At 55.7% G+C, this 21,350-nt stretch overlaps 2 protein-coding genes across 9 annotated transcripts in view; both read right to left on the bottom strand.

Annotated features, from left to right (window-relative positions):
* The window catches only part of KCNJ3 (potassium inwardly rectifying channel subfamily J member 3), a 28,520-nt gene extending 12,936 nt beyond the window's left edge, over positions 1 to 15,584 (bottom strand). Inside the window, exons 1-3 of one of the 2 annotated variants that reach the window (XM_069021360.1) lie at positions 14,725 to 15,584; positions 10,514 to 10,730; positions 9,665 to 10,073 (exon numbers count right to left, since the gene is read on the bottom strand). In XM_069021360.1, the coding sequence (XP_068877461.1) occupies positions 10,060 to 10,073; positions 10,514 to 10,730; positions 14,725 to 15,402 (909 nt within the window). In that variant the 5' untranslated portion in view covers positions 15,403 to 15,584 and the 3' untranslated portion in view covers positions 9,665 to 10,059. Of the gene's footprint in view, positions 1 to 9,664; positions 10,074 to 10,513; positions 10,731 to 14,724 lie in introns of those variants that run through there. The other variant, XM_069021359.1, reaches the window with a different exon arrangement.
* A 3,804-nt stretch (positions 15,585 to 19,388) lies between these two features.
* The window catches only part of GALNT13 (polypeptide N-acetylgalactosaminyltransferase 13), a 52,570-nt gene continuing 50,608 nt past the window's right edge, over positions 19,389 to 21,350 (bottom strand). For 6 of the 7 annotated variants that reach the window (XM_069021352.1, XM_069021358.1, XM_069021356.1 and 3 more), the window contains one exon: positions 20,621 to 20,703. Coding sequence is in view for 1 of the 7 variants with exons in the window: in XM_069021355.1 (XP_068877456.1) it covers positions 20,563 to 20,703 (141 nt within the window). In the remaining 6 variants the exon portion in view is untranslated. Of the gene's footprint in view, positions 20,704 to 21,350 lie in introns of all 7 variants that reach the window. The other variant, XM_069021355.1, reaches the window with a different exon arrangement.

Genomic DNA, 21,350 nt, shown 5'->3' with positions numbered 1-21,350 from the left:
CATGCAGGGAGAAGAGAGTTCAGTGTGACCTCCCCAACCTGGAAAAGCTGGAAAACCTTTTCCCCCTACAAAAACTTCCCAGCCAGCATCTCCACAGCCTCAGCAATTCCATGCTGGATTTTCCCCACTGGTGACACGTTTTCCTGCTCCCCCCAGGTGCATCACCAGGTGCTCAACACCTCCAAGCTGGCTCCTGCATCCGCAGCATCCTCAAACCTCTCCGGGGGAAAACAAACACCCCAAAACACGTGGGATAAACACCCCCAAATCCCACAGGCCCGGCGTTTCCTGGAGCAGAGGCAGATAGGGCTCAGAGGTTTTGGATGCTGCTCCCTCCCTGTGGCTCCCACCGCGGTTCAGATCCGAGGGCAGCACAGAGGGAAATAATTTCCTGCAGCGTGGGCAGGAGGGAGGGAGGGAAGGAGTCGATCCCGAGGGCAGGGAAGGTTAATTAGGGCCCACATCCCTGGGGATGGGATGGCATCCAGCAGGCTCGTTGTTCCCAGGAGGATAGATCCGCCAAGTCCCAGCCCGAGCTGCGCAAATACCCACATGCCTGCGGGGGTTTCTAATTTTACATCCCAGCCTTGCTGCCATCCTGAGCGTGCTGATTGAGCTCTCCCCAGGCTGGCTTAAAAGCCTCCGAGTCTGGAGCATTTTTGTCGTTTTAGGGAAAACGATGCCTTTTTTTTTCCCTGAAGGTTTCAGGAGCAGCTCGGTATTTGTGACGTTGGGAATTCTGGCTGCTGCTCTTTGCCTTGGCCCATCCCAAATGTCAGGGCACTGCTTTGCTTCCAGGAAAAATCCTGGTGGGCTGCAGAGGTGCTTCCACACCTCCACAGGATCCCAGCCTGGTTTGGGTGGGAAAGGACCTTAACCCCATCCCATTCCATCCCTGCCATGGGCAGGGACATTTCCGCTGTCCCAGACTGCTCCAGCCTGGCCTTGGGCACTGCCAGGGATCCAGGGGCAGCCACAGCTGCTCTGGGAATTTCACTCCAGGGCTTCCCCACCCTCCCAGCCAGGAATTCCTTCCCAATATCCCACCTAACCTTGCCCTCTGGCACTGGGAAGCCATTCCCTGTGTCCTGTCACTTCTTGTCCCAAGTCCCTCCACAGCTCTCCTGGAGCCCATTCCCCTCCCTGGAAGTGTCCAAGGCCAGGCTGGACGGGGCTTGGAGCAGCCTGGGATAGCGGGAGGTGCCAGGGATGGACTGGGATGGGCTCCAAGGTCCCTTCCCACCCAGCCCATCCTGAAATTCTGTGATTTACATTCTTAAAACTTCCTGGGTATGAGCCACTGCTGCTCATTTTCCCTATCCCCATCTCATTCCCACGTGCCCAGTCTGGGATGAACAGGGAGAAGGCTCCAAAGCAGGAAGCCACAGCCACCCCACACGGTCATCCCAGCCCTTGCACCCCTAAGGGCATTCCAGAGGGAATTCCCTTTGCAGCAGCACCCCAGAGTTCCCCAAATCCGGCTGCTCCAGAGCACACCCGGCCCAGACCCATCTCGGTGCTCCCAAGGACAGCAGCAGCCTCTGGAATAGCGGATCCCACTCCCTGAGAATCCTTAATTGCTTTGTTTGTGTTTACGGGGCTCTCAGGCTGATCTGCTCAGCGCTAATGAGCCATTAACTCCCAATTAGGAGCTCTCCGAGCACAGCTCTAATTCCAGGGAGCTCTGCTGATGAATTAATTACCAGGTGAGCTCGGCTGCTGCCTCGGAGCGAGGCCTCCCGAGCCCCAGCACCCCGGGAACAGCATTCCCTAAATAACTGCTCCTGGAGACACTGTGTTCCTGTGGGAACACAGACTCACCACCATGAAATCCCAGGATGGGTTGGGTGGGAAGGGACCTTAAATCCCATCCCAATCCACCCCTGCCATGGGCAGCGACACTTCCGCTATCCCAGGCTGCTCCAGCCTGGCCTGGGACACTTCCAGGGATCCAGGGGCAGCCACAGCTTCTCTGGGATTCCATCCCAGAGCCTCCCCACCCTCCCAGCCAAGAATTCCTTCCCAATATCTACAGTGGAAATCTGGAATGCTTTCCACAGGCATCATGGATCAAGCCACAACTCCAAGCTTGTTTTCCATGCGGCTTTTAAATTCTTAACCTCTGCCAGGTGAAAAAAAAAAAAAGGGAAAATCCCATTTTGTTCTGGCTGAGGTCCCTGGTACAAAGCATCCTGTGAATTTTTCCAAGCCTTCCCAAGCCTGCCCAGGTCTGACTGCTGAGCAGCGCTGGGGGAAGCGGCCACGGGCAGGGAAATCGGAGGGAATATTAAATATAAATCCCAGCTCCTTCATCACGTGGAGCGCTGAACACGGAGTCAGCAATGTTCCACTGGGGGAAATTCCATCCCAGCTCCGTGCCCCAGGAATTTAAAGTGTCTGCAGCACAGCGAGGAGCGGGAAAGGCTCCAGAAGCGCATTGGGAATGTGCTCAGCACCTCGGGCTGTGTCCTGTTGGGTGAGCACAGCTAAAAGATGGGAAGGGTCACGCGATGGAACAAAAAGGCAAAAGGGATGAAGGGTTCATAGGGATCAGGGTTTGGGAGTTTGGAGAGCTCTGGGATGTGCTTTTAGCCAGGACTTGGAGTGGGGCCCCTCGGCTGCTGCTTGAACCAACCCCAGGAACCACCACCCCAGCCAGAATCCCAGGATCACTGAGGCTGGAAAAGCCCTCCAAGGGCCTGATCCCCACCTTGTCACCCAGCCCAGGGGTAGATGGGATCCTGGGAAGGAATTCCTTGCTGGGAGGGTGGGCAGGCCCTGGCACAGGGTGCCCAGAGAAGCTGCAGCTGCCCCTGGATCCCTGGCAGGGTCCCAGGCCAGGTAGGACGGGGCTTGGAGCAGCCTGGGATAGTGGAAAATGTCCCTGCTGGATGAGCTTTGAGGTCCCTTCCCACCCAACCCATTCCATGATCCTGTGATTCCCTGATCTTTATCACCCTCGCACTGACAACGTAATTTTAAATTTAAACATGTTCCAGTTCTTGGTTACACCGATCCCAAAAATACTCCAGAAGCCACAACCAGCCCCACACCCACCTCCAGCCCACATTAAATCCCTGGAGGTTTCCTGGAGAAGCCAAAGCAGGGACACAGCCAGGAACACGGAGAGCAGGAAGAGGGAGAGAGCCCTCCCTGTGGGACTCGCAGCCATCCCATGTCCTTAATCACAGTTAGTGCTGCCTGTCCCAGGTTATTCATCCCAGAGCTCTGAGCTGTGTCCTGACGGATCCGGTGCGGCCACGGATCGATATCTTAACGAGGAGAGAGGAAATCTCATCAGGAAAATTGCTGCTCCAGAGGCTGCCTTGCCTTGGCTCCATTTATCTCTGCACCTCTGGGTCATCTTTCCCTACACCTGTCCCAATGGAACAGGAGGTGATTCCTGATGGGATTGGGGGGTGCCTGAATCACCCCAGAGCAGCTGTGGGACCTCACAGCATCCCAAAGTTATCACTGCCACGAATTCCAGAACATGGAATAGTTTGGGTGGGAAGGACCTTAAAGCCCACCCAGTGCCACCCCTGCCATGGGCAGGGACACCTCCCACTGTCCCAGGCTGCTCCAGCCCCAATGTCCAGCCTGGCCTTGGACACTGCCAGGGATCCAGGGGCAGCCACAGCTTCTCTGGGAATTCCAGCCCAGCCCCTCCCCACCCTCATATCCAGGAATTCCTTCCCAATATCCCATCTAAATCAACCCAAATCCTTCAGCTGCAAGCCATTCCCTCTTGTCCTTGTCACACAGGGGCTCCTTGAATCGTGATCATTTCTGACAAACCCTGAGCAGAAAGAATCTTTGGAGGCAATAAATGGAATAAATCCGTAACAACAGCAGGAATTTCAGCACAAAGGGCAGGGCAGAGGCACAGAGCAGATCCAGGAGCTGGATAAGCAGAGGGGGATTCCAGCCCAGGCTGCATCCTGCCACCCACAGCCTCACGCAGATAAGGCTGACCCAGCTCTGCTCCACAAGCAATAAATCTCCGGATAAATCGACTCCATGGAGCATTTTCCTGTCTGGGGGCACAATTGTTTGTTTCTTTGTTGGATTTTTATTGTCCTGCCAGTGTTGAATGCAGGGGCAGCCACAGCTGCTCTGGGAATTCCAGCCCAGACCCTCCCCACCCTCCCAGCCAGGAATTCCCAATTCCCAATCTCCCATCCAGCCCTGCCCTCTGGCACTGGGAAGCCATTCCCTGGCTCCTGTCCCTCCATCCCTTGTCCCCAGTCCCTCTCCAGCTCTCCTGGAGCCCCTTTAGGCCCTGCCAGGGGCTCGGAGCTCTCCCTGTGTCCTTCCCTTCTCCAGGGGAACATTCCCAGCTCTCCCAGCCTGCCTCCAGAGGGGCTCCAGCCCTGGAGCAGCTCCGTGGCCTCCTCTGGGCTCTCTCCAGCAGCTCCAGGTCCCTCCTGTGCTGGGGCAGCTCTGCAGGTGGGGTCTCAGCTGGGCAGGGCAGAAGGGCAGAATTCCCCCTTCCTGCAGTTCCCAGATTCCAGAGGCACCTGGATACCCTGATCCAATGCCCTGCTCCTGGCAACCCCATCCTCCCCCTGTTCCCACCACTGTCTGGATTTGGTGTGAAATCCCGGGATTTAGGCCCCAGCACTCACAGCACAGGGGCTGGGTTTGCTCTGCTGGGAGCTCAGGGATTCATTCATGTCCTGCACGACGTCCCCGGCAGCTCCAGGGAGTCACTAAGGCTGGAAACAAGGCCGAGGAGCCCGCAGTAAATACTGCACTGAGGGCAGGAGCTGTTCCCAGCAGCCTCTCCCAGCGCTGGGATGGCACACACGGCTCCAAACCCTTGGAACCCCGTCACGGTCACTAAAGGGCTTAGTCTGGACTCCCAGATGAATTCAGAACAACAAGGCAGGATGAGGATCCTCCCTGGATGCTTCCAGGGGCAGCTCAGCGGTGAATAAACAATGGGCAGCCTTTGTCTCCATACCCCAGGAAGGGCCCTGGGATCAGCCAGGAGTGGGCAGGGCTGCATCCCAGGAGTGCCATTCCCACAGGGATGCAGCCCCCTCACCCATTCCCTCTCCCCCAGCTCCCCAAATCCCACAGAACCAGCACAGACAGCAGGGAAGGGGCAGGAGGGCCCCCAGCCCTCCAGGCTCGTTCCAGCCCGAGCACAGCTTTCCCCTCGATAAATTCCCAATTCCTCCTGACACTTTGGATGACTCTCCTGGAATGTCCCAGCATTTTACCCACGACAGGCCTCTCTCTCCCCCTGCTCCTGCCAAGCACTTTTATCATCATTTCCTTCACAGTGGCATCGGTGCAGCTTGGATTGTGTAACACACGAGGAGCTAAACCAGCACTTTTCTCTTACACCTCACCTTAAAATCATCCCAAGAACCAGCAGCAGGCACAGAACCAGGCCTAAACTACAACTGGTTTATGTCACCTGTAAACTGGGAGTGCCCAGCTGGGACAAATCCGGCTGCTAAGTGTCAGACAGGCAAAACAACGAGGCCTGGCTCAGGTTCTTCCCTTGGGATGAACCCCCAGGATATGGAATTCAGCTCTCAGCTGCTGGAACGGTGGATGCTTGGGAAGGGTTGGGGTGTTTGGGCTGGGATGGGATGGAAGAGAGGGGCTGGGGGTGTCCAGGGAAGGGAATGGGGCTGGGAAGGGGCTGGAGAAATTCTGAGGGAGCTGGAAAGGGGCTCAGCCTGGAGCAAAGGAGGATCCAGAAGGAAAAGCTCTGCAGCAGAGCCCTCCCCAAACTTCCCTCACTTTCCTTTCCCCTCACGTTTTCTCCCACTTTTTGATTTTCCTCTCACAGCAAGAGACCCTGAGGGGCTGGAGGAGTCCAGGGAAGGGAACAGAGCTGGGAAGGGGCTGGAGAATTCCTGCAGGAGCTGGAAAGGGGCTCAGGCTGGAGCAAAGGAGGCTCAGGGGGGACCTTGTGGCTCTGCACAAGTCCCTGACAGGAGGGGGCAGCCGGGGGGGTCGGGCTCTGCTGCCAGGGAACAGGGACAGGAGGAGAGGGAACGGCCTCAGGCTGGGCCAGGGGAGGGCAGGGTGGATATTGGGAAAAATCCCTCATGGAAAGGGCTGTCCAGCCCTGCACAGGCTGGAGGCTCCATCCCTGGAGGGATTTCAAAGCCATGCCCACAGACAGCCGCTCACCCCAAAGCACATCCCGCTCCCCACACGCTTCCCAGAGAATTCCAGGAGGTCAAAACCCTCCAAAAGGCAGAAGAAACCCAGAGTTAATCACGAGGAGAGCTCAGGGGTTTGGGCCTTTCCAAAAGGAGACATCGTGTGTGGCAGCTCAGGGACTGCAACAACTGCACTGGGAAGGCCAGTTCAGTTGGAATCACGGAATTCCAGAATGGTTTAGGCTGGAAAAGATGCACAAGATCGACTCCAACCATTCCCAGCAGTGCCCAGGCCACCACTGCCTCATGTCCCCAAGTGTCACATCCACAGGGCTTGGAAATACCCCCAGGGCTGGGGACTCTGTGCCAGGCCTGGACAGACGTATCCAGGAAGAAATTTTCCCAAATATCCAACCTAAACCTTCCCTTAAGGCCATTCCCAAGCCAGGATCCCTCAGGAGAGCGCGTCCATGAGGAACCAGCCGGGAGGGAGCTGCAATATTGAACACCCCATGCATTGTGCAGAGCTGTAAATAAAGAATAACGAGCATAAAGGGATCCAGGCCAAGGAGCAGGTATCCATGGAAAAGGCAGCCAGGCATTCCTGGCAGGTTTTGAGCAGCACATCTGCCTGAGGCAGGGCCCCTGCTGCAGGTTATTGAAGGGATGAATAAATAACACTGAACAGGGATCAGTTGGCTGCAACAGAAACCTCTGCCAGCCACATCCATAATGCACGGAGGGCAAATATCCAGGGAAAGCTGCACTGCCAGCGGATGCAGGAGGGTCAATGAGGAGCAGGAAGAAGTTACTATGGAGGAAAAATGGCTCAGATTTCAGAACAATAAAGGATTCAAGGAGCCACTGCGTGACAGGGACAGGAGGGAATGGCTTTACACTGAAGGATTTAGGTTGATTTAGGTGGGATGTTGGGAAGGAATTCCTGGCTGGGAGGGTGGGGAGGCCCTGGAATAGAATTCCCAGAGAAGCTGTGGCTGTCCCTGGATCCCTGAGAGTGTCCCAGGCCAGGCTGGACAACCTGGGATAGTGGGAGGTGTCTCTGCCCATGGAATGGGATGGGCTTTAAGGTCCTTCCCATCCCAAACCATTCCAGGATTCCGTGAATCAGCACCACTGGAGCACTGCAGGGTTTATTTGTCCACGAATGTCTCCAGGAGGAGCACTCTGCGTCTATATTTAGCCAGCAGCAGCCCCACATCCCAGCACTCCATGAAAAATTCAAGCCCTTCGCCTTCCCCTTTCCCACCCCAGCATTCCCGACCCCGCCTCCAGCTGCAGCAGGACACAGCTCCCACAGGGAGCTGCATATTCCTCTTCTCCCTGCTCCGTCCCCCCCAGCTCCTGGCAGCAGGCGCAGCTCCGTAGCAGAGATCAGGGGTTGGTGCTCCCGAGCTGTCCGGCCGACTGCACACGGGCGTGATCGCTCCTGCTCAGCCCTCCAACAATAATTCATGGGAAAAACGGAACTCCACATGGAGCCTGCTGATCCAGAGGCTGTGGAAGCGCCGGGTCAGCACAAGGAAGCTGCTCAGGCAGGAGGAGTTCTCTCTGATGAGGCGGGAGCAGGGAATTTTTGCAGAGCCACGACTTGCACTGAATCACTGGGATTATCCGTGGGGAAAGGGAAGCTCCTGCCCGGCTCTGGGTCAAAATCACTCCCACTTTTCTCTCCCGGGCCTCCAAAGGGATCTCAGGGAGAAAAAGGAGGGAGCAGGGAAGGCCTGATGCAGGGAAATGGGGAATTGCTGCCTCAGGCAGGAGGAGGGAGCGTTATCCAAGATAAAAGTTATGTAAGGGATGGATCCCAGAATCCCAGGCCGCTGTGGGTTGGGAGAGACCTTAAATCCCACCCCACTGTCCCAGGGTGCTCCAAGCCCCATCCAGCCTGGCCTGGGACACTTGCAGGGATTTGTTGTTACCAAGCTCTTCTCTCCCACCAGACACTTCCCTGCATTTTCCCAGCACATTCCACCTTCTCCTCAGCTTTAAAAATCCCTTTTTCCCCCTTTTCCAGCCCAGCAGCTCCAGGGGGACAGAGGGAAGCTGGAGCTGAAGGTCCCAGTCCCAGGAAATCCTGGCTCTGCCGGGGCCCAAAGTGTTTTGTCCACATGACCAAGAAATATTGGATTTTCCACTGCCGGATTTTGTCTCACGGCAGCACTGGGAAAAGATCTGCCCGATGTTCAGCCCCGAGAGTTTTAAAGGAATGTTTTAAAGGGGTATTTTAAGGGAATATTTTATCATGTTCAGATTATGCTTTGGAATATTTCAAATAAAATAAATGCAATTTCAAAGCCACTTCCAATGTGTGAAATGCTGAATCCTCTTTTCCTGTCGCCCTCCCATCCAACACACAAAAAAATCCCAAAATCCAAACGGAAAGATAAAAACAAATAAATTAATTGACCTTTAAAGGTCCCTCCCAAGCCAAACCATTCCAGAATTCCGATATTTTACGCTCTACCTTTAAAGTTCTTGAATTTGTATTGAGGTTTCTCACTGACCCTGAGAACAGACATCCAAAACAATCCCATTTTTAAAGGGAATTATCAGAATCCTGTAATTTCCATTTCAGTCCCAGCTCTTTATTCCCTCCAGTTGCTGCATTCTGAACTCACACTCCCTGGATCTGAGAGAACCCTTCCTGTGCTTCCATAATTCCAGTTTTTTCCTGTTTTAAAGCAAATCCAGAGGAGAAGGCCTTTGATGCCATCCTGATTTCTTTAATTAAAAAGCCTGGCAGGCTCTGGAGCTCTTTAATCAGCAAATCATGGGAAGAGGTTTCCAAAATAAATTTAATGAGTTTGGAAAATGGATGAACAAACCATTCCTGCAGAGTTTTGTCTGCTTCAGATTCCCATTAAGGGTTCATTTTCCAGGAATTTTAGCAGCTTATCAATAAATTGCAGGATAATACACACAATTATAAAAGGTTGCATAATCCCAAACACATCCAGAGGCAAATCCCAGCAGGAAAATCCAGGATGAAAGTCCAATTCTGCCCAGGAACAGCACCAGGAAGCTTTGCTGACAACAGAGCTTCCAATTCTCCATCCCAACAATGGGAAACAAGGACAAAAACTGAGAAATAAACCCTTGGAATGTTCTCCCTGATTCAACATTATCCTAATAACAGAGGGGTGGAAGACAGATCCAGAACAACCCGGAATGATCAGCACTGACCCTCAGCAATCAGCAGCAGCTCCGGGTGCTGAAAAGCCCCTGGAGCATCTCCGTTGGGAAGGGCTCCAAAAAATGGGAACAATCCCAGCCCCAGGGAAGGGCATCCTCCAGCTCCTGGGTCTGGGATGGGGAGGAACTCAGAGCACTCCCCACGCAGGAATTTTAGGTCATGGAATCCTGGAATGGATTGGGTTGAGGGGACCTTAAATCCCACCCCATTCCATCCCAGACACCTCCCACTACCCCAGGGTCCAACCTGGCCTTGGACACTCCTGGGGATCCAGAGGCAGCCGTGGAATAACCTGTGCCAGGCCCTCCCCACCCTCCCAGCCAGGAATCCCTTCCCAATATCCATCCAAATCATCCCTCTTTTAGCTAAAAACCATCCCAAGGAATCACCTCCATCACCCTTGGCTGTGACCCCTGCTGTGACTCCTAAAAAATCCCTCCGAGGAGACATTTCCCTAAAGGAAAGGCCTGGCTGGAATCTGGGAAGGGAAGAACTCAGCTCAGCCCTGCTGCTCCTCCCAGGGAATTCCAGGAAGGATCAGAAGCTCCCAGCTTCCCTCCTCCCTCCGGGAATACGCTGGATCCGCTTCCCACGTCTCTTCCTCCAACCAAACCCTGTCATTATGGAGGGGAAGGAGAGCAGGAAGGAATGTCGGTGTTTCCCAAAATTCAGAGGCAGCACACGGACCCCATCCAGGCAGGAGGCATCCCGGAGAAATCATCTGGATCCGGCTTCATGAGGGAAGGCATTGAAAGGGGGATTTTCATCAGCCAGGTGGGACTGATGAGCAGGAAGATCCCGCTTAACTCATCAGGCATCTCCCAAAAAATCTCCAGGCCCTCTGCAGCCAGCAAAAGCCAAATTTATTGGGAATATTTCCTCAATAGTTCCTCCATTTTCCACACTCCAAACCCCTCGGTGCTGGAGCTGATCAGAGCCACGGGATGAAAGCAGGGAAGGAAGCTCAAGGCAAAAATTCCTCCCAAGCACCTGCTGGAGCCAACCTGGAGCTCCAAATCCAGGGAAAAGACAGAGGTGCCTCAAACCGTGGCTATTCGGAAAGCCCAGCTTTGGCTGCCTCAGAACACGTCGCACGTGCCAGGAGGAGCAGGGAGCGCTCCAAGGGCGGGAGGGAATTCCAGCCCCGCGGAGCCGGGGTGTCCCCACTCACCCGTGGTCTCAACGATTCCCTCCAGGATGACGACGATCTCGAACTGCTCCGTGTGGATGCTCCGCTGGGAGAGGTCGTAGAAGGGGCTCTTGGAGTCGATGACGTGGCAGATGGTCAGGGGGGACACCAGGAACAGCTGGTCCGCCCCGGTGCTGAACCCCACGTCCAGCTCCAGCTGATCCAGGGGCAGGAATTCCCCCTCCGGAGTCTGCCGGGACTGCGAGCGACAAGGAGGGAAAGAGAGGTTGGAGCTCCTCATCCCTGGAAGTGTCCAAAGCCAGCTTGGACAAGGCTTGGAGCAACCTGGGATAGTGGAATGCCTGCCCATGGGATGGGATTTAAATCCCTTCCCACCCAAACATTCCCAGTTCTGGGATTTCACCGGGTGGAATCGGGAGTTAAGGACACTGTGGTGCTTGGGGACACGGCCAATCCAGGGAAAGCCCAGGATGGGCTCCAGGGGGGGAAGGAAATCATGGAATCCCAGAAAGTTTGGGTTGGAAAAGCCCTCCAAGGTGGAGTCCAAGCATTCCCAGCACTGCCCCAGGTCCCCAGGTGCCACATCCACAGCTTTGAAATCCCTCCAGGAATGTGACTCCAGCCCAGCCCCGGGCGGCCGTGCCAACGCCTGACCTCCTTTTCCCTTTCCATGGAGAAATCTTCCCTAATATCCAATCTAGCTCCAGGTTAAATTCCCACCACCCATCAGTGCCCTCCCTCCCTCCCCTGGATCCGTGGGGCTCCCAGGGAATCCAGCCCATCCCTCGCAGCCCTGCCGTGTGACAGCAGCAGGAATCCAGGTGTTCCCGGGTCCAGCTGGGATCTCACACGCTCCGAGCTGCTCCCAGGGAATTCAGAAGGAATTCCAGAGCTGAAATCCAGATAAACCAGATAGAAGCGTACACCTCCCCAATCCCGGGAAGAACCCGACCCCAGGCAATTCCAGAGGGGATATTTTGCAAAGGAACGACCCTGAGTGACTCCCTTGCTCCAAGCGATGAGGGGGGGAAACTTGGGAATTCTGAGGGCCATCAAAGCTCTTTCCACTCCCAAAAACCCATCCCAAAATTCCCACTGCAGCACAAGAGGCTTTGCACTCATTTCCCACCGCAGGGCTTTGGGGTTGGCTTTGCTCCTGGTCTGAGCTCAGCAGGACAAAGAAAGGAATATCCCCCGGTGGATTGGGAGTTCCAATTCCACACAGTTCTGCAGGAAAAGAACCTTTTCCATACCAAAACCCCTTCCCAAAGGAAATCGGGCCCCCCGGGGCTGCACCTCAGCTGACACAGGTGACCCCCAGCCAGGGCACGAGCTCCGAGGGAGGAGCTCCCCAGTTCCCGCTCCGCATCCCCGTGCCCCCGAAAGCTGGGAATAGAAACCAGGCTCGGCAGTGCCCTGGGAAGAGGGATGGCTCTCCCTGCTGCGATCCTTGGTTTCCTCTTTTTCTCCTTAGTTTTCCCTTTTTTCCCCATTTATTGGCTTCATTTTCCTCCCTTTTTTCCCTTTTTCCCTTTCCCTCCTTTTCTGTTTTCCCTTCCCCCCTTTTTTCCTTTTGTTCCCTTCATCCTTTTTATTTCTTCCTTTTATTTTCCCTTTTTCCTATTTTCTTTCAGTTTTCCTTTTATTCCCCCCCTCCCCCCCTTGGGTCCCTTTTATTTTCCCTTCCTTGCTTTTATCCTTTTTCCTTCTCTCAGTTTCCATTTCTTTTATTTTTTCCCGTTTTATTTTCCCTTTCCCCTCTTCTTCCCTATTGATTTTATTCCTTTTTTAAATCTTTTTTTACCCTTTTTTCCCCCCTTTCATTTTCCCTTTCCTTTTAGTTCCCTTTTTTCTTTAATTTTCCTTTTATTTTCCCCTTTTCCCCTTTTTTCATTTTATTTTTTCCTCTTATTTTCCCTTTCCTTTTCCTTACCCCCTTTTTTTTATTTTACTTTTCCCTTTTATTTTGCCCTTCCTCCATTTTTCCTTTTTTCCCTTTTTTTCCTTCTAATTATCCTTCCCCCCCCTTTTTTTTTTCCTTCCCCTTTTTTTCCCCAGGAGGCCTGGCCAGCCACTGCTTTTCTTCCAAGCACAAACCTTTCCTTCCCCATATTTCAAACCCAGGGAATTCTTTTGGAGCCACGCTAAGTTGGAAGCTCCAACTTTTAAAATTCCCCCTGTGGCACTCCCAGAGCCCAAAAAAAAAAAAAAGAGCCATTTTCAAATGCTGGCCTGGAAATGTCTCATTTTTGATCTTTTATAGCTTGAAATACAGGAAGTTATTAAATATATTTCTATTTCTATAGTATGTAGATATATATTTATACATTCATCGTTAAATGTTTCAAAAGGAATTTTATAAATAATATCTTGTTAAATAGAAATACATTTCTGATTGCATATGATTTAAATCCAGGATGTTGTGTTGTTATGCTATTTTTAGATATTTATCAATAAAATTAATATCTATAAACAATATTTCCAATATTTATAATCATACATTAGTATTTAGACTATTTTTTAAGGATATTCCATCATTTTAAAGCTATTAAAGGGCTATTTTGGGAGTTTTTTAGGAATTCTTTCCCTCTTTTAGGCACAGACTCCCTCAGGGTTCAGGGGACCCCAGCACTGGGACAGCACTGATCCCAAAGTCCTATGGGAAACAGGGATTTGGGGAGAACAGAACAACTTCAGGAGCCTCCCATGGGGATGAGCGTCCGTCCCTGGGGGTGGCTGGGGGAGCAGGGAGCAAAGGCAGCCACATTTCCAGGGGGGATTCTCCTGGGAATGGGGACCCTGCCTGGCCCTGCACAGCACCCTCATTCCCTGCAGGATATCCCCTATTCCCTGCAGGATATCCCCTATTCCCTGCAGGATACTCTTCCCATGGAAAGAGCACCCACATTCCCTGCACAGCACCCATCCTGAGGGAAGGACACCTCAATTCCCTGCACAGCACCCACATCCCAGCCAGGGCACCCACATTCCCCGCAGAACATTCCCATTCCTTGCACAGCACCCATCCCAAGGGAAGGGCACCCACATTCCCGGCACAACATCCACCCTGAGGGCAGAACATCCATGTTCCCTACGCAGCACCCACATCCCGAGGGCAGGGCACCCCCATTCCCTGCAGGACACCCAATCCCGAGGGCAGGGCACCCCCATTCCCTGCAGGACACCCAATCCTGAGGGCAGGGCACCCCGATTCCCTGCAGGACACCCAATCCTGAGGGCAGGGCACCCCGATTCCCTGCAGGACACCCAATCCCGAGGGCAGGGCACCCCGATTCCCTGCAGGACACCCCGTTCCCAGCACCCACCTGCGGGCACCCCCGTTCCCGGGGGATCCATGCGGGATGCTCCGCACGCGGCAAACGCCTCCCGAGCCGGCCCCTTGCTCCCACCGCTCCATCCCGATTCCCGACCCCTCTCCCCTCTGGATCCGCGGCCGCCGGGCGAGCCCCGCACCAACACCGGCTCTTCCCAGCTCTCCAGGGCAGGGATTTTCCAGGTCTAACCCTGGCACTCGGCTTTCCTTGGAGTTCACATCAATAAAGTTCTGCCTGGCTGGGCTCAGCATTATGCCCGGAGCTTTCTCCTCCCCGGCTCACGGAAGGCTTGGAGCTACAAAGGATTTACTTGTCAGGCAAATGAAGCATTTTATAGGAATCTATAAATATCCATCCCAATCCTGCGCCGAATGTAAGAATTATCCCCGAGGAGGGAGGGAATGCGGCGCCTGATGGCTCCCGGAGATGCTCCCTAAGGCAGGAAAGCAGGACAGGGATGGATGCTGGGACAGCAGCAGGACCCAAAAAACAATCCGGGATCATCCAGTCCTAGCCCTGGCCATGGGCAGGGCCACCTTCCATGGCCCAGGCTGCTCCAAGCCCCAGGGACACAGGGACAGCCACGGGCAGGAGCGAGGGGTGTCCAAGGGACACGGATGTCCCCAGGGGAGCGGCAGTGGGGCCACACTTCTGTCACAGAACCACGGAATTGTTTGGGTTGGAAAGCCCTCCAAGACCATGGAGTCCAACCATTCCAACCACTCCCAGCACTGCCAAGGCCCTCACGGAATTATTAAGGTTGGAAAAGCCCTCCAAGACCACGGAGTCCGAGCATTCCCAGCACTGCCAAGGCCCTCGCATCCCTAAGCACCACATCCACGCCCAGGACAGCGTTCCAGGGAGGAGTTTCCCCACCACCCCACTGGGAGCACCCACCTTGAGCAGCTTGCAGCGGATCTGCGCCGAGACCATGTGGCTGTTGCGGAGGTTGCCCACGCGGAACATGAGCGTGAGCTTCCCGTCGCGCATGGAGATGGCGGCGTGCTCGCTGAACATCAGCGTCTCGGCCCTCTTCTTGGGCTGCGACATCTTGATGAACATGCAGCCGATCAGGAAGGCGTCCACGATGGAGCCCAGGATGGACTGGAAGAGGAAGAGGATGATGCCCTCGGGGCACTTGTCGGTGATGTAGCGGTAGCCGTAGCCGATGGTGGCCTCGGTCTCGATGAAGAAGAGGAAGGCGGACGGGAAGTTGTACACGTTGGCCACGCACGGGGTGTAGCTGTCGTCGTGCGCCTTGTTGAGGTCCCCGCGCATGTAGGCGATCACCCACCACATGGAGGCCATGAAGAGCCAGGCCACGGTGTAGGTGAGGATGAAGATGAACAGGTTCCAGCGCCACTTGAGGTCCACCAGGGTGGTGAAGAGGTCGGACAGGTAGCGGCTGGTCTCTCCGCCCAGGTTGCCGTGCTGGACGTTGCAGCGGCCGTTCTTGTCCACGAAGCGCTGGCGCTTCCCGCGCGGGGCGCTGCGCGGGGGCGGGAGGCCTCCGCCGCTGGCCGAGGTGCTCACCACCTGGTACTCATCGCCCAGCTTGCGCCGCAGCGCCGACATGCTCCGCGCACGCCGCGCACACCGCGCACAGCCCCGCGCAGCCGGCAGAGTCCCGCGCAGCGCGCACAGCCCCGCGCACAGCCCCGCGCACAGCCCCGCGCGCAGCCGGCTCAACCCCGCGCGGCGCGCACAACCCCGCGCACAGCCCCGCGCAGCCCCGCGCAGCCGGCTCAGCCCCGCGCACAGCCCCGCGCAGCCCCGCACAGCCCCGCGCAGCCCCGCGCAGCCCCGCACAGCCCCGCGCAGCCCGCCCGGCCCCGCCGCGCCGCGGCCGCGGAGCCTCCGCCCGGCGCCGCCGCCGCCACCCACGCGGAGCCGCCGGCAGCGGCCCCGGGCAGGGCGGCACCGCCCCGCGCAGCGACCCTCCCTCCGCACCGCCCCGCGCAGCGACCCGCCCCCCGCGCACCGCCCCTCGGTCCGCCCCCCGCGCACCGCCCCGCGCACCGCACCTGGACCCGCCCCACCCTGAGGTCCGCCCCCTCTGACCCCGCGCAGCGTCTGCCGCGCACATCTCGCTCCTCACCCTCGCCATCCTCAGTGCGCTCCTCATCTTCCTCCCCCAGCATCCTTCCCTCATCTTCCTACTCCCCATCATCCTCCCCCCAGCATCCTCACCCGGGGCTCCATCCCTCCTCCTCCTCCACCCCCGGAGGGGCTCCAGCTCCCACAGAACCAACCAGGAGGGGGCGAGGGGAGGCCGGGCACCCCCACTCCTTCCTTTCCTATCCTGTCCTACCCTATCCCATCCTATCCCGTCCCATCTCCTTTTATCCCATTGTTCCCTTCACTGCATTCTATTCTATTCTATTCTATTCTATTCTATTCTATTCTATTCTATTCTATTCTATTCTATTCTATTCTATTCTATTCCATTCCATTCCATTCCATTCCAAGCTGTCCGAGTGTTTCAATCCCCACAGCAGTGCCAGGACAGAGGGGACACAGCCCCTTCCACCCGGGAAGGAAATCCCCAAAAGTAGCAGAGCCACGAAGCTCAGCCCTGATCCAGACCTGGTTGGAAGTGGGAAATCAGCCCCAAAGTTCGGATAAACACACAGGGAATCATGGAACAGTTTGGGTGGGAAGGGAGCTGGGGATGCTCCGAAGGGTCAGGCTGCATCCGAGGGTGCTCCTCACCCACTCCTCCTCCTGGTGCTCCAGAGAAAACTTGGATTGCCAGCTTTTAGCCATGTGCTAGAGCCCAGCCACACCTCATTGCCTCTTTATCCCTTCACCTTCCTCAGAAATTATTCCCAATGATTTTTCCTGCCACTGCATTTCTGTTCTAGGTTATATTTTTTAGTCAGAAAATGAATTTAGTTTCTCACTTTTCTATTTTCTATTCCCACTCTCCTGTTCCCAACCTTTTCTCCCTGCAACACACGCTGTCCATTCCTTTCCCCACCCACTTAAAGGGAATCCTGGGTGGAATTCATCCCAAATTCTGGCTGAGCAGTGCCAGGCCTCCAGAACCCTCCTGGCTCAGAGATCCTCAGGCCTCGCCAGCTTTCCGTCTCCCATCTCTCCTTCCTCCATCCCTCCTGCTTTCCCAGAGGCCTCTCCCGCCTCTTTCCCGTCCCTGGGCTGGAATTGGGCAGCTTCCATGTGATCCATACAGTGACGATCCAAGGGGAGCCATTCCCTGTAATTACTGCAATTAAAATCCGCATCATCGGTGCTTTTGGGGGGTGAGCGGATTCCCAGCATCCGTGTCCTGCCATCCGGGGGGAGACGAGGAAGAGTGGGAGTGGGAAAGGAATGATGGCCATGGAGCAGCGCCACCCCAAGGGTCCTGGCGACAGGAAGCTGCTCCAGGGAGCCCTGGGAGAGCTCTTCCCCCCGGACTGACAGAACTCCCAGCTGATCCCGCCGTGCCGGAGCCACGGGTTTTTCCTGGGTTTTCCCAGCACAACCCAGGAAGCTTTGGTGCTGCCAAATCCCACTGGGCACGAGAGAACACCCAAGGTCCTCCAGGATATTCTCCAGGATCTCCAGCTTTTCCAGGAGAGCCCAGCACATCCCACCCTGGAATGAGCGGTGCCTTCCCCTCGAATTCCCTCGGATGTCCCGAGGCTGCTCCTTCCCGCTGCTCCCAGCACGGACACGGAGGGAGGAGCGGCCCGGAACAGATGTGAGGCCGCACATCTGCCCCATTCCTGAAAAAATCCGGGAAGCTGCGTCTGCCTCACTCCGAGAGCCCCTTGCAGGGCCTGAAGGGGCTCCGGGAGAGCTGGAGAGGGACTGGGGACAAGGCCTGGAGGGACAGGACACAGGGAATGGCTTCCCAGTGCCAGAGGGCAGGGATGGGTGGGAGATTGGAAATTGGGAATTCCTGGCTGGGAGAGTGGGGGGGAGCTGGGCTGGAATTCCCAGAGCAGCTGGGGCTGCCCCTGGATCCCTGGCAGTGCCCAAGGCCGGGCTGGACACTGGGGCTGGAGCAGCCTGGGACAGTGGGAGGTGTCCCTGCCCAGAGCCCGCTGCCATCCCAGCTGAACATTCCAGCTGAGCTTTCCCATCCCACGCTCCGAGGTTTGTGCTTGGGTCCATTTAAACTCACCTGCGCAGGAATTCCCTCCGGAGCTCCTTTTCCCGCAGTTCCATTTTTTACCTGCAATTCCCCGATTTCAGCACCTGGAAGCTTTTCCAGGCTTTAGCTGACGTGGGGATGACGACAGATAAAATGCTTGAATTAATTATCGAATTAACAGAGACATTCCCAAACCTGGCTCATCCAATCCCACTGCCTGGAAGGTGCCTGGATATGGATTTGAGGGCCGATCCTGCTGTTTTGGAAAAATCTTTATGGGACTTGGAGCAGGCGGCCATGGCACCAATGCCAGGATTTTCCTGACCCCAGAAACATCCTGAGGGGTTTCATCCGGAGGGGAGAATCCCTAAATCCCTTAAATAAATCCCAAAGAAAGGGATTAAGTCAGATTTCCAGGGAATGCGATGGAGGTTGCTTCCCTCTCTGTCATCTTCTGTCAATCCTAATAATTAACATTCCTGAGAAATTCCAAAAAAAAAGGGGAATACTTCCACACTGGCACTCATCCTTCCCAAAGGGGTCACCGGGTGATTCACCGCCAGGCTCCGCAGCCCGTCATTAAGAGGAGCAGTTAATTATGAAGTTAATTGCCCCTCTGCAGAGTCTGTTAATTATCAGCTGGGAGGCTGGGCCTGGCTGGGGTTCGGTGTCACCTGCAGAGCCAGCCTGGAACACGGAATTACTGGGAAAGGGGATTTATCTGGGGTTATAGATAAGGAAGCGACTCTGGATGTGGGGAATCTCATTAAACGAGGTATTAATTAGTCCTTTGGTGATGTAATTGACTGAAGGACGCTGCAGCAGTGTAGGAATTATGAAATTATATATTCCTGTATCAATTATATTTACAATTTATAATTAGGATTCTATACATAGCTCCGACGTCGAGGAACCTTGGGATGGGGCAGGGATGTGGAGCTGTCCCCGTCTGGAGCCGGGGATGTTCCACAGGGAAGTGACACCGCCCTCCCCCACGGTCCCCAGGACATTCCCGACCTCCTCCTTCCCAAATTCCCGGCCACAGGACCCACTCAGGGCTGTGGTGAGGCCAAAAGCCTCGGGAAGGAGATGAAACAAATAATTGATTCCTTTTTTCCTGCATGGAAATTCCTGTTTCAATTTGATCCTGATGTTTTTCTGCTCTTTTTACGAAGCAGAATAAAATCTCCCCTTTCTGGGGAGCTTTTAAGACACATTCTGTATTTTGGGGGTGATTTGAAGATGAGGAGCAGGAATATTTGGGCAGGGAGCCTGGAGACGAGCCCCCAGTCCAAATTAATCCAGGATATTCCAGCTCCATGCACACCCAGCAATCCCTTTCCCAGTTTAACTCCCTCCTGCTTCCCATTTCACGCTGTGTATCCATCCAGCAGATTTCCTCTGCAGTTTACACCATACCCAGATATCCCAGGATGAATCCATGACCACCAGAGCGGGATACAGAAAATACCGGCATTTTTAATGACCCAGTGCATTTACAGAGGGTTGTGGGATCTGTGAGGGAAATCCTGGGAAGTATTTCCCCACTTACGCCTACTGGGATCCCGCTGCCCTGGGATTTCAGTCTCCTGAACCCCCTGGGCACTGAGAATTCCCAAAATCCCAGCCCAGAGAGGGACACAGCTGCATTGGGGTGGCCCCCAAAGGAATGTCCCCAGCACATTTCGGGAATGTCCCCGCATGGACAGGCCCTGTCCCCACATCCCGGCTGGGAGCAGCTCCCGAGTGCCAGCGGCGCTTTGGGAACAGCCACACCCACAGAAGGATCGAGCCCCAAAATTCCCAAAGGCAGAAAGGAGCCTCTGTGATTCCTACGGGAGCGGGAACAGCTGGAGGCAGAGCTGGGAGGGGATGCAGGGACGGAGCTCTGCCTGGGGCCTGCTGGGATGCAGGGATTCATGGATGAGCTGGGGATGGAAGGATGGAGGCTCTCCAGGCTCCGGGGGCCTCAGAGGGGCAGTCTGGGTCCTTCCAGCTGTTCCCTGAGCCCCAGCTCCGGCCCCAGTTCCATTCCCATGGAGAGGACAATTCCAGTCCCATGCAAGGAGGGGACAGTTCCCTCTGTGCCACTCTGAGGTCCCATTGTGTGTGTCGTTCCTTCCCCTCAGCATTCCAGTGTCTCCAGTTGGGATTCCTGGTGAAGTGCAGTCTTGGCCTGGTTTTCCCAGCACCAGATCCCATTTTTTCCCAGCACAACCCAGGAAGCTTTGGTGCTGCCAAATCCCACTGGGCACGAGAGAACACCCAAGGTCCTCCAGGATATTCTCCAGGATCTCCTCCAGCTTTTCCAGGAGAGCCCAGCACATCCCACCAGCTCTGGCCACGCCTCCCAGCATGGCTCCCAGTGCCAAACTGGTGCCACAAGGCCTTTTATACTGGGCCACCTCTCCGTGGTGACAGCCCCACCTCCATATCCCAACTTCTCCAGCGGATGGTGCCTGTGGAATCTCTGGAGCACGCTGGAGTCGCTACCAGCAGGCCTTGGATCACTCGGAGGCTCCGAGGGGTCCAGGGGCGCCTGTGGCACCGGGAAGCCCCCGTGCCTCGGCTGGGGTCGGGACTGGGCTCTCTCCAGCACGGCGGGAGCGGCGGGAGCGGCGGGAGCGGCGGGCTCAGGCGGCCAGGGTCATGTTGCGCAGCAGCCACTGCTGGGCGCGGCCGGGCCCGCACTCCCGCATGGTGGGCACCAGCCGGTCCTCCTCCGACGGCTCCGCCAGGCACTGGTTGCTGTTCAGGTGCCTCAGGGTGAGCTTCTGCAAGGGGCGACAGAGAATTCCCGTGAATCCCAACATCCCGTCGGGGAGCTCCTGCAGGCCCGGCGTGGAGCGCTGTGGGAAGCTCCTGGAGCGCCCAGGGCCTGCCGGCCTCGTCCCACGTGGAGCCGCCCAGCTCTGCTGGACCAACACATCCCCCAGCAAAGGGAAGGCAATTCCAAGGAAATCTTATTGCCCAGGCACAGCTGCCGGATGGAGGAGTTTGGCCTCCGTGGCCATGGCCACATGGAATGTTTGTGAGCGGAACTGGTGCTGATGGAAACGTATCTGCTCACTATTCCATGGAAACGCTCCTGTTCCCAGGGCATTTTTCCTTCTTGGGACACCCCTTCTGTTCCCACCACATTTCTGAGGGATGGGGAAGGAATAAAACACCAACTGTTGCACTGGGAGAACAAATTCCCGGAGCAATCCTGGGAAGTTGAGCAGGAAATTCTGCACAGCGGGCAGGTACAGCCAGGGCTGCTCCCTCCCTCACTCCCTGGGCACCCTGTGCCAGGGCCTGCCCACCCTCCAGCCAGCAATTCCCAATTCCCAATCTCCCACCCATCCCTGCCCTCTGGCACTGGGAAGCCATTCCCTGTGTCCTGTCCCTCCATGCCTTGTCCCCAGTCCCTCTCCAGCTC

Source organism: Aphelocoma coerulescens, chromosome 7 (assembly GCF_041296385.1).
Source record: "Aphelocoma coerulescens isolate FSJ_1873_10779 chromosome 7, UR_Acoe_1.0, whole genome shotgun sequence".
In the NCBI taxonomy this organism is placed as follows: Eukaryota; Metazoa; Chordata; class Aves; order Passeriformes; family Corvidae; genus Aphelocoma; species Aphelocoma coerulescens.
The sequence above is the reverse complement of the archived record's forward strand: the minus strand, read 5'-3'. Positions and strand labels throughout refer to the sequence as shown.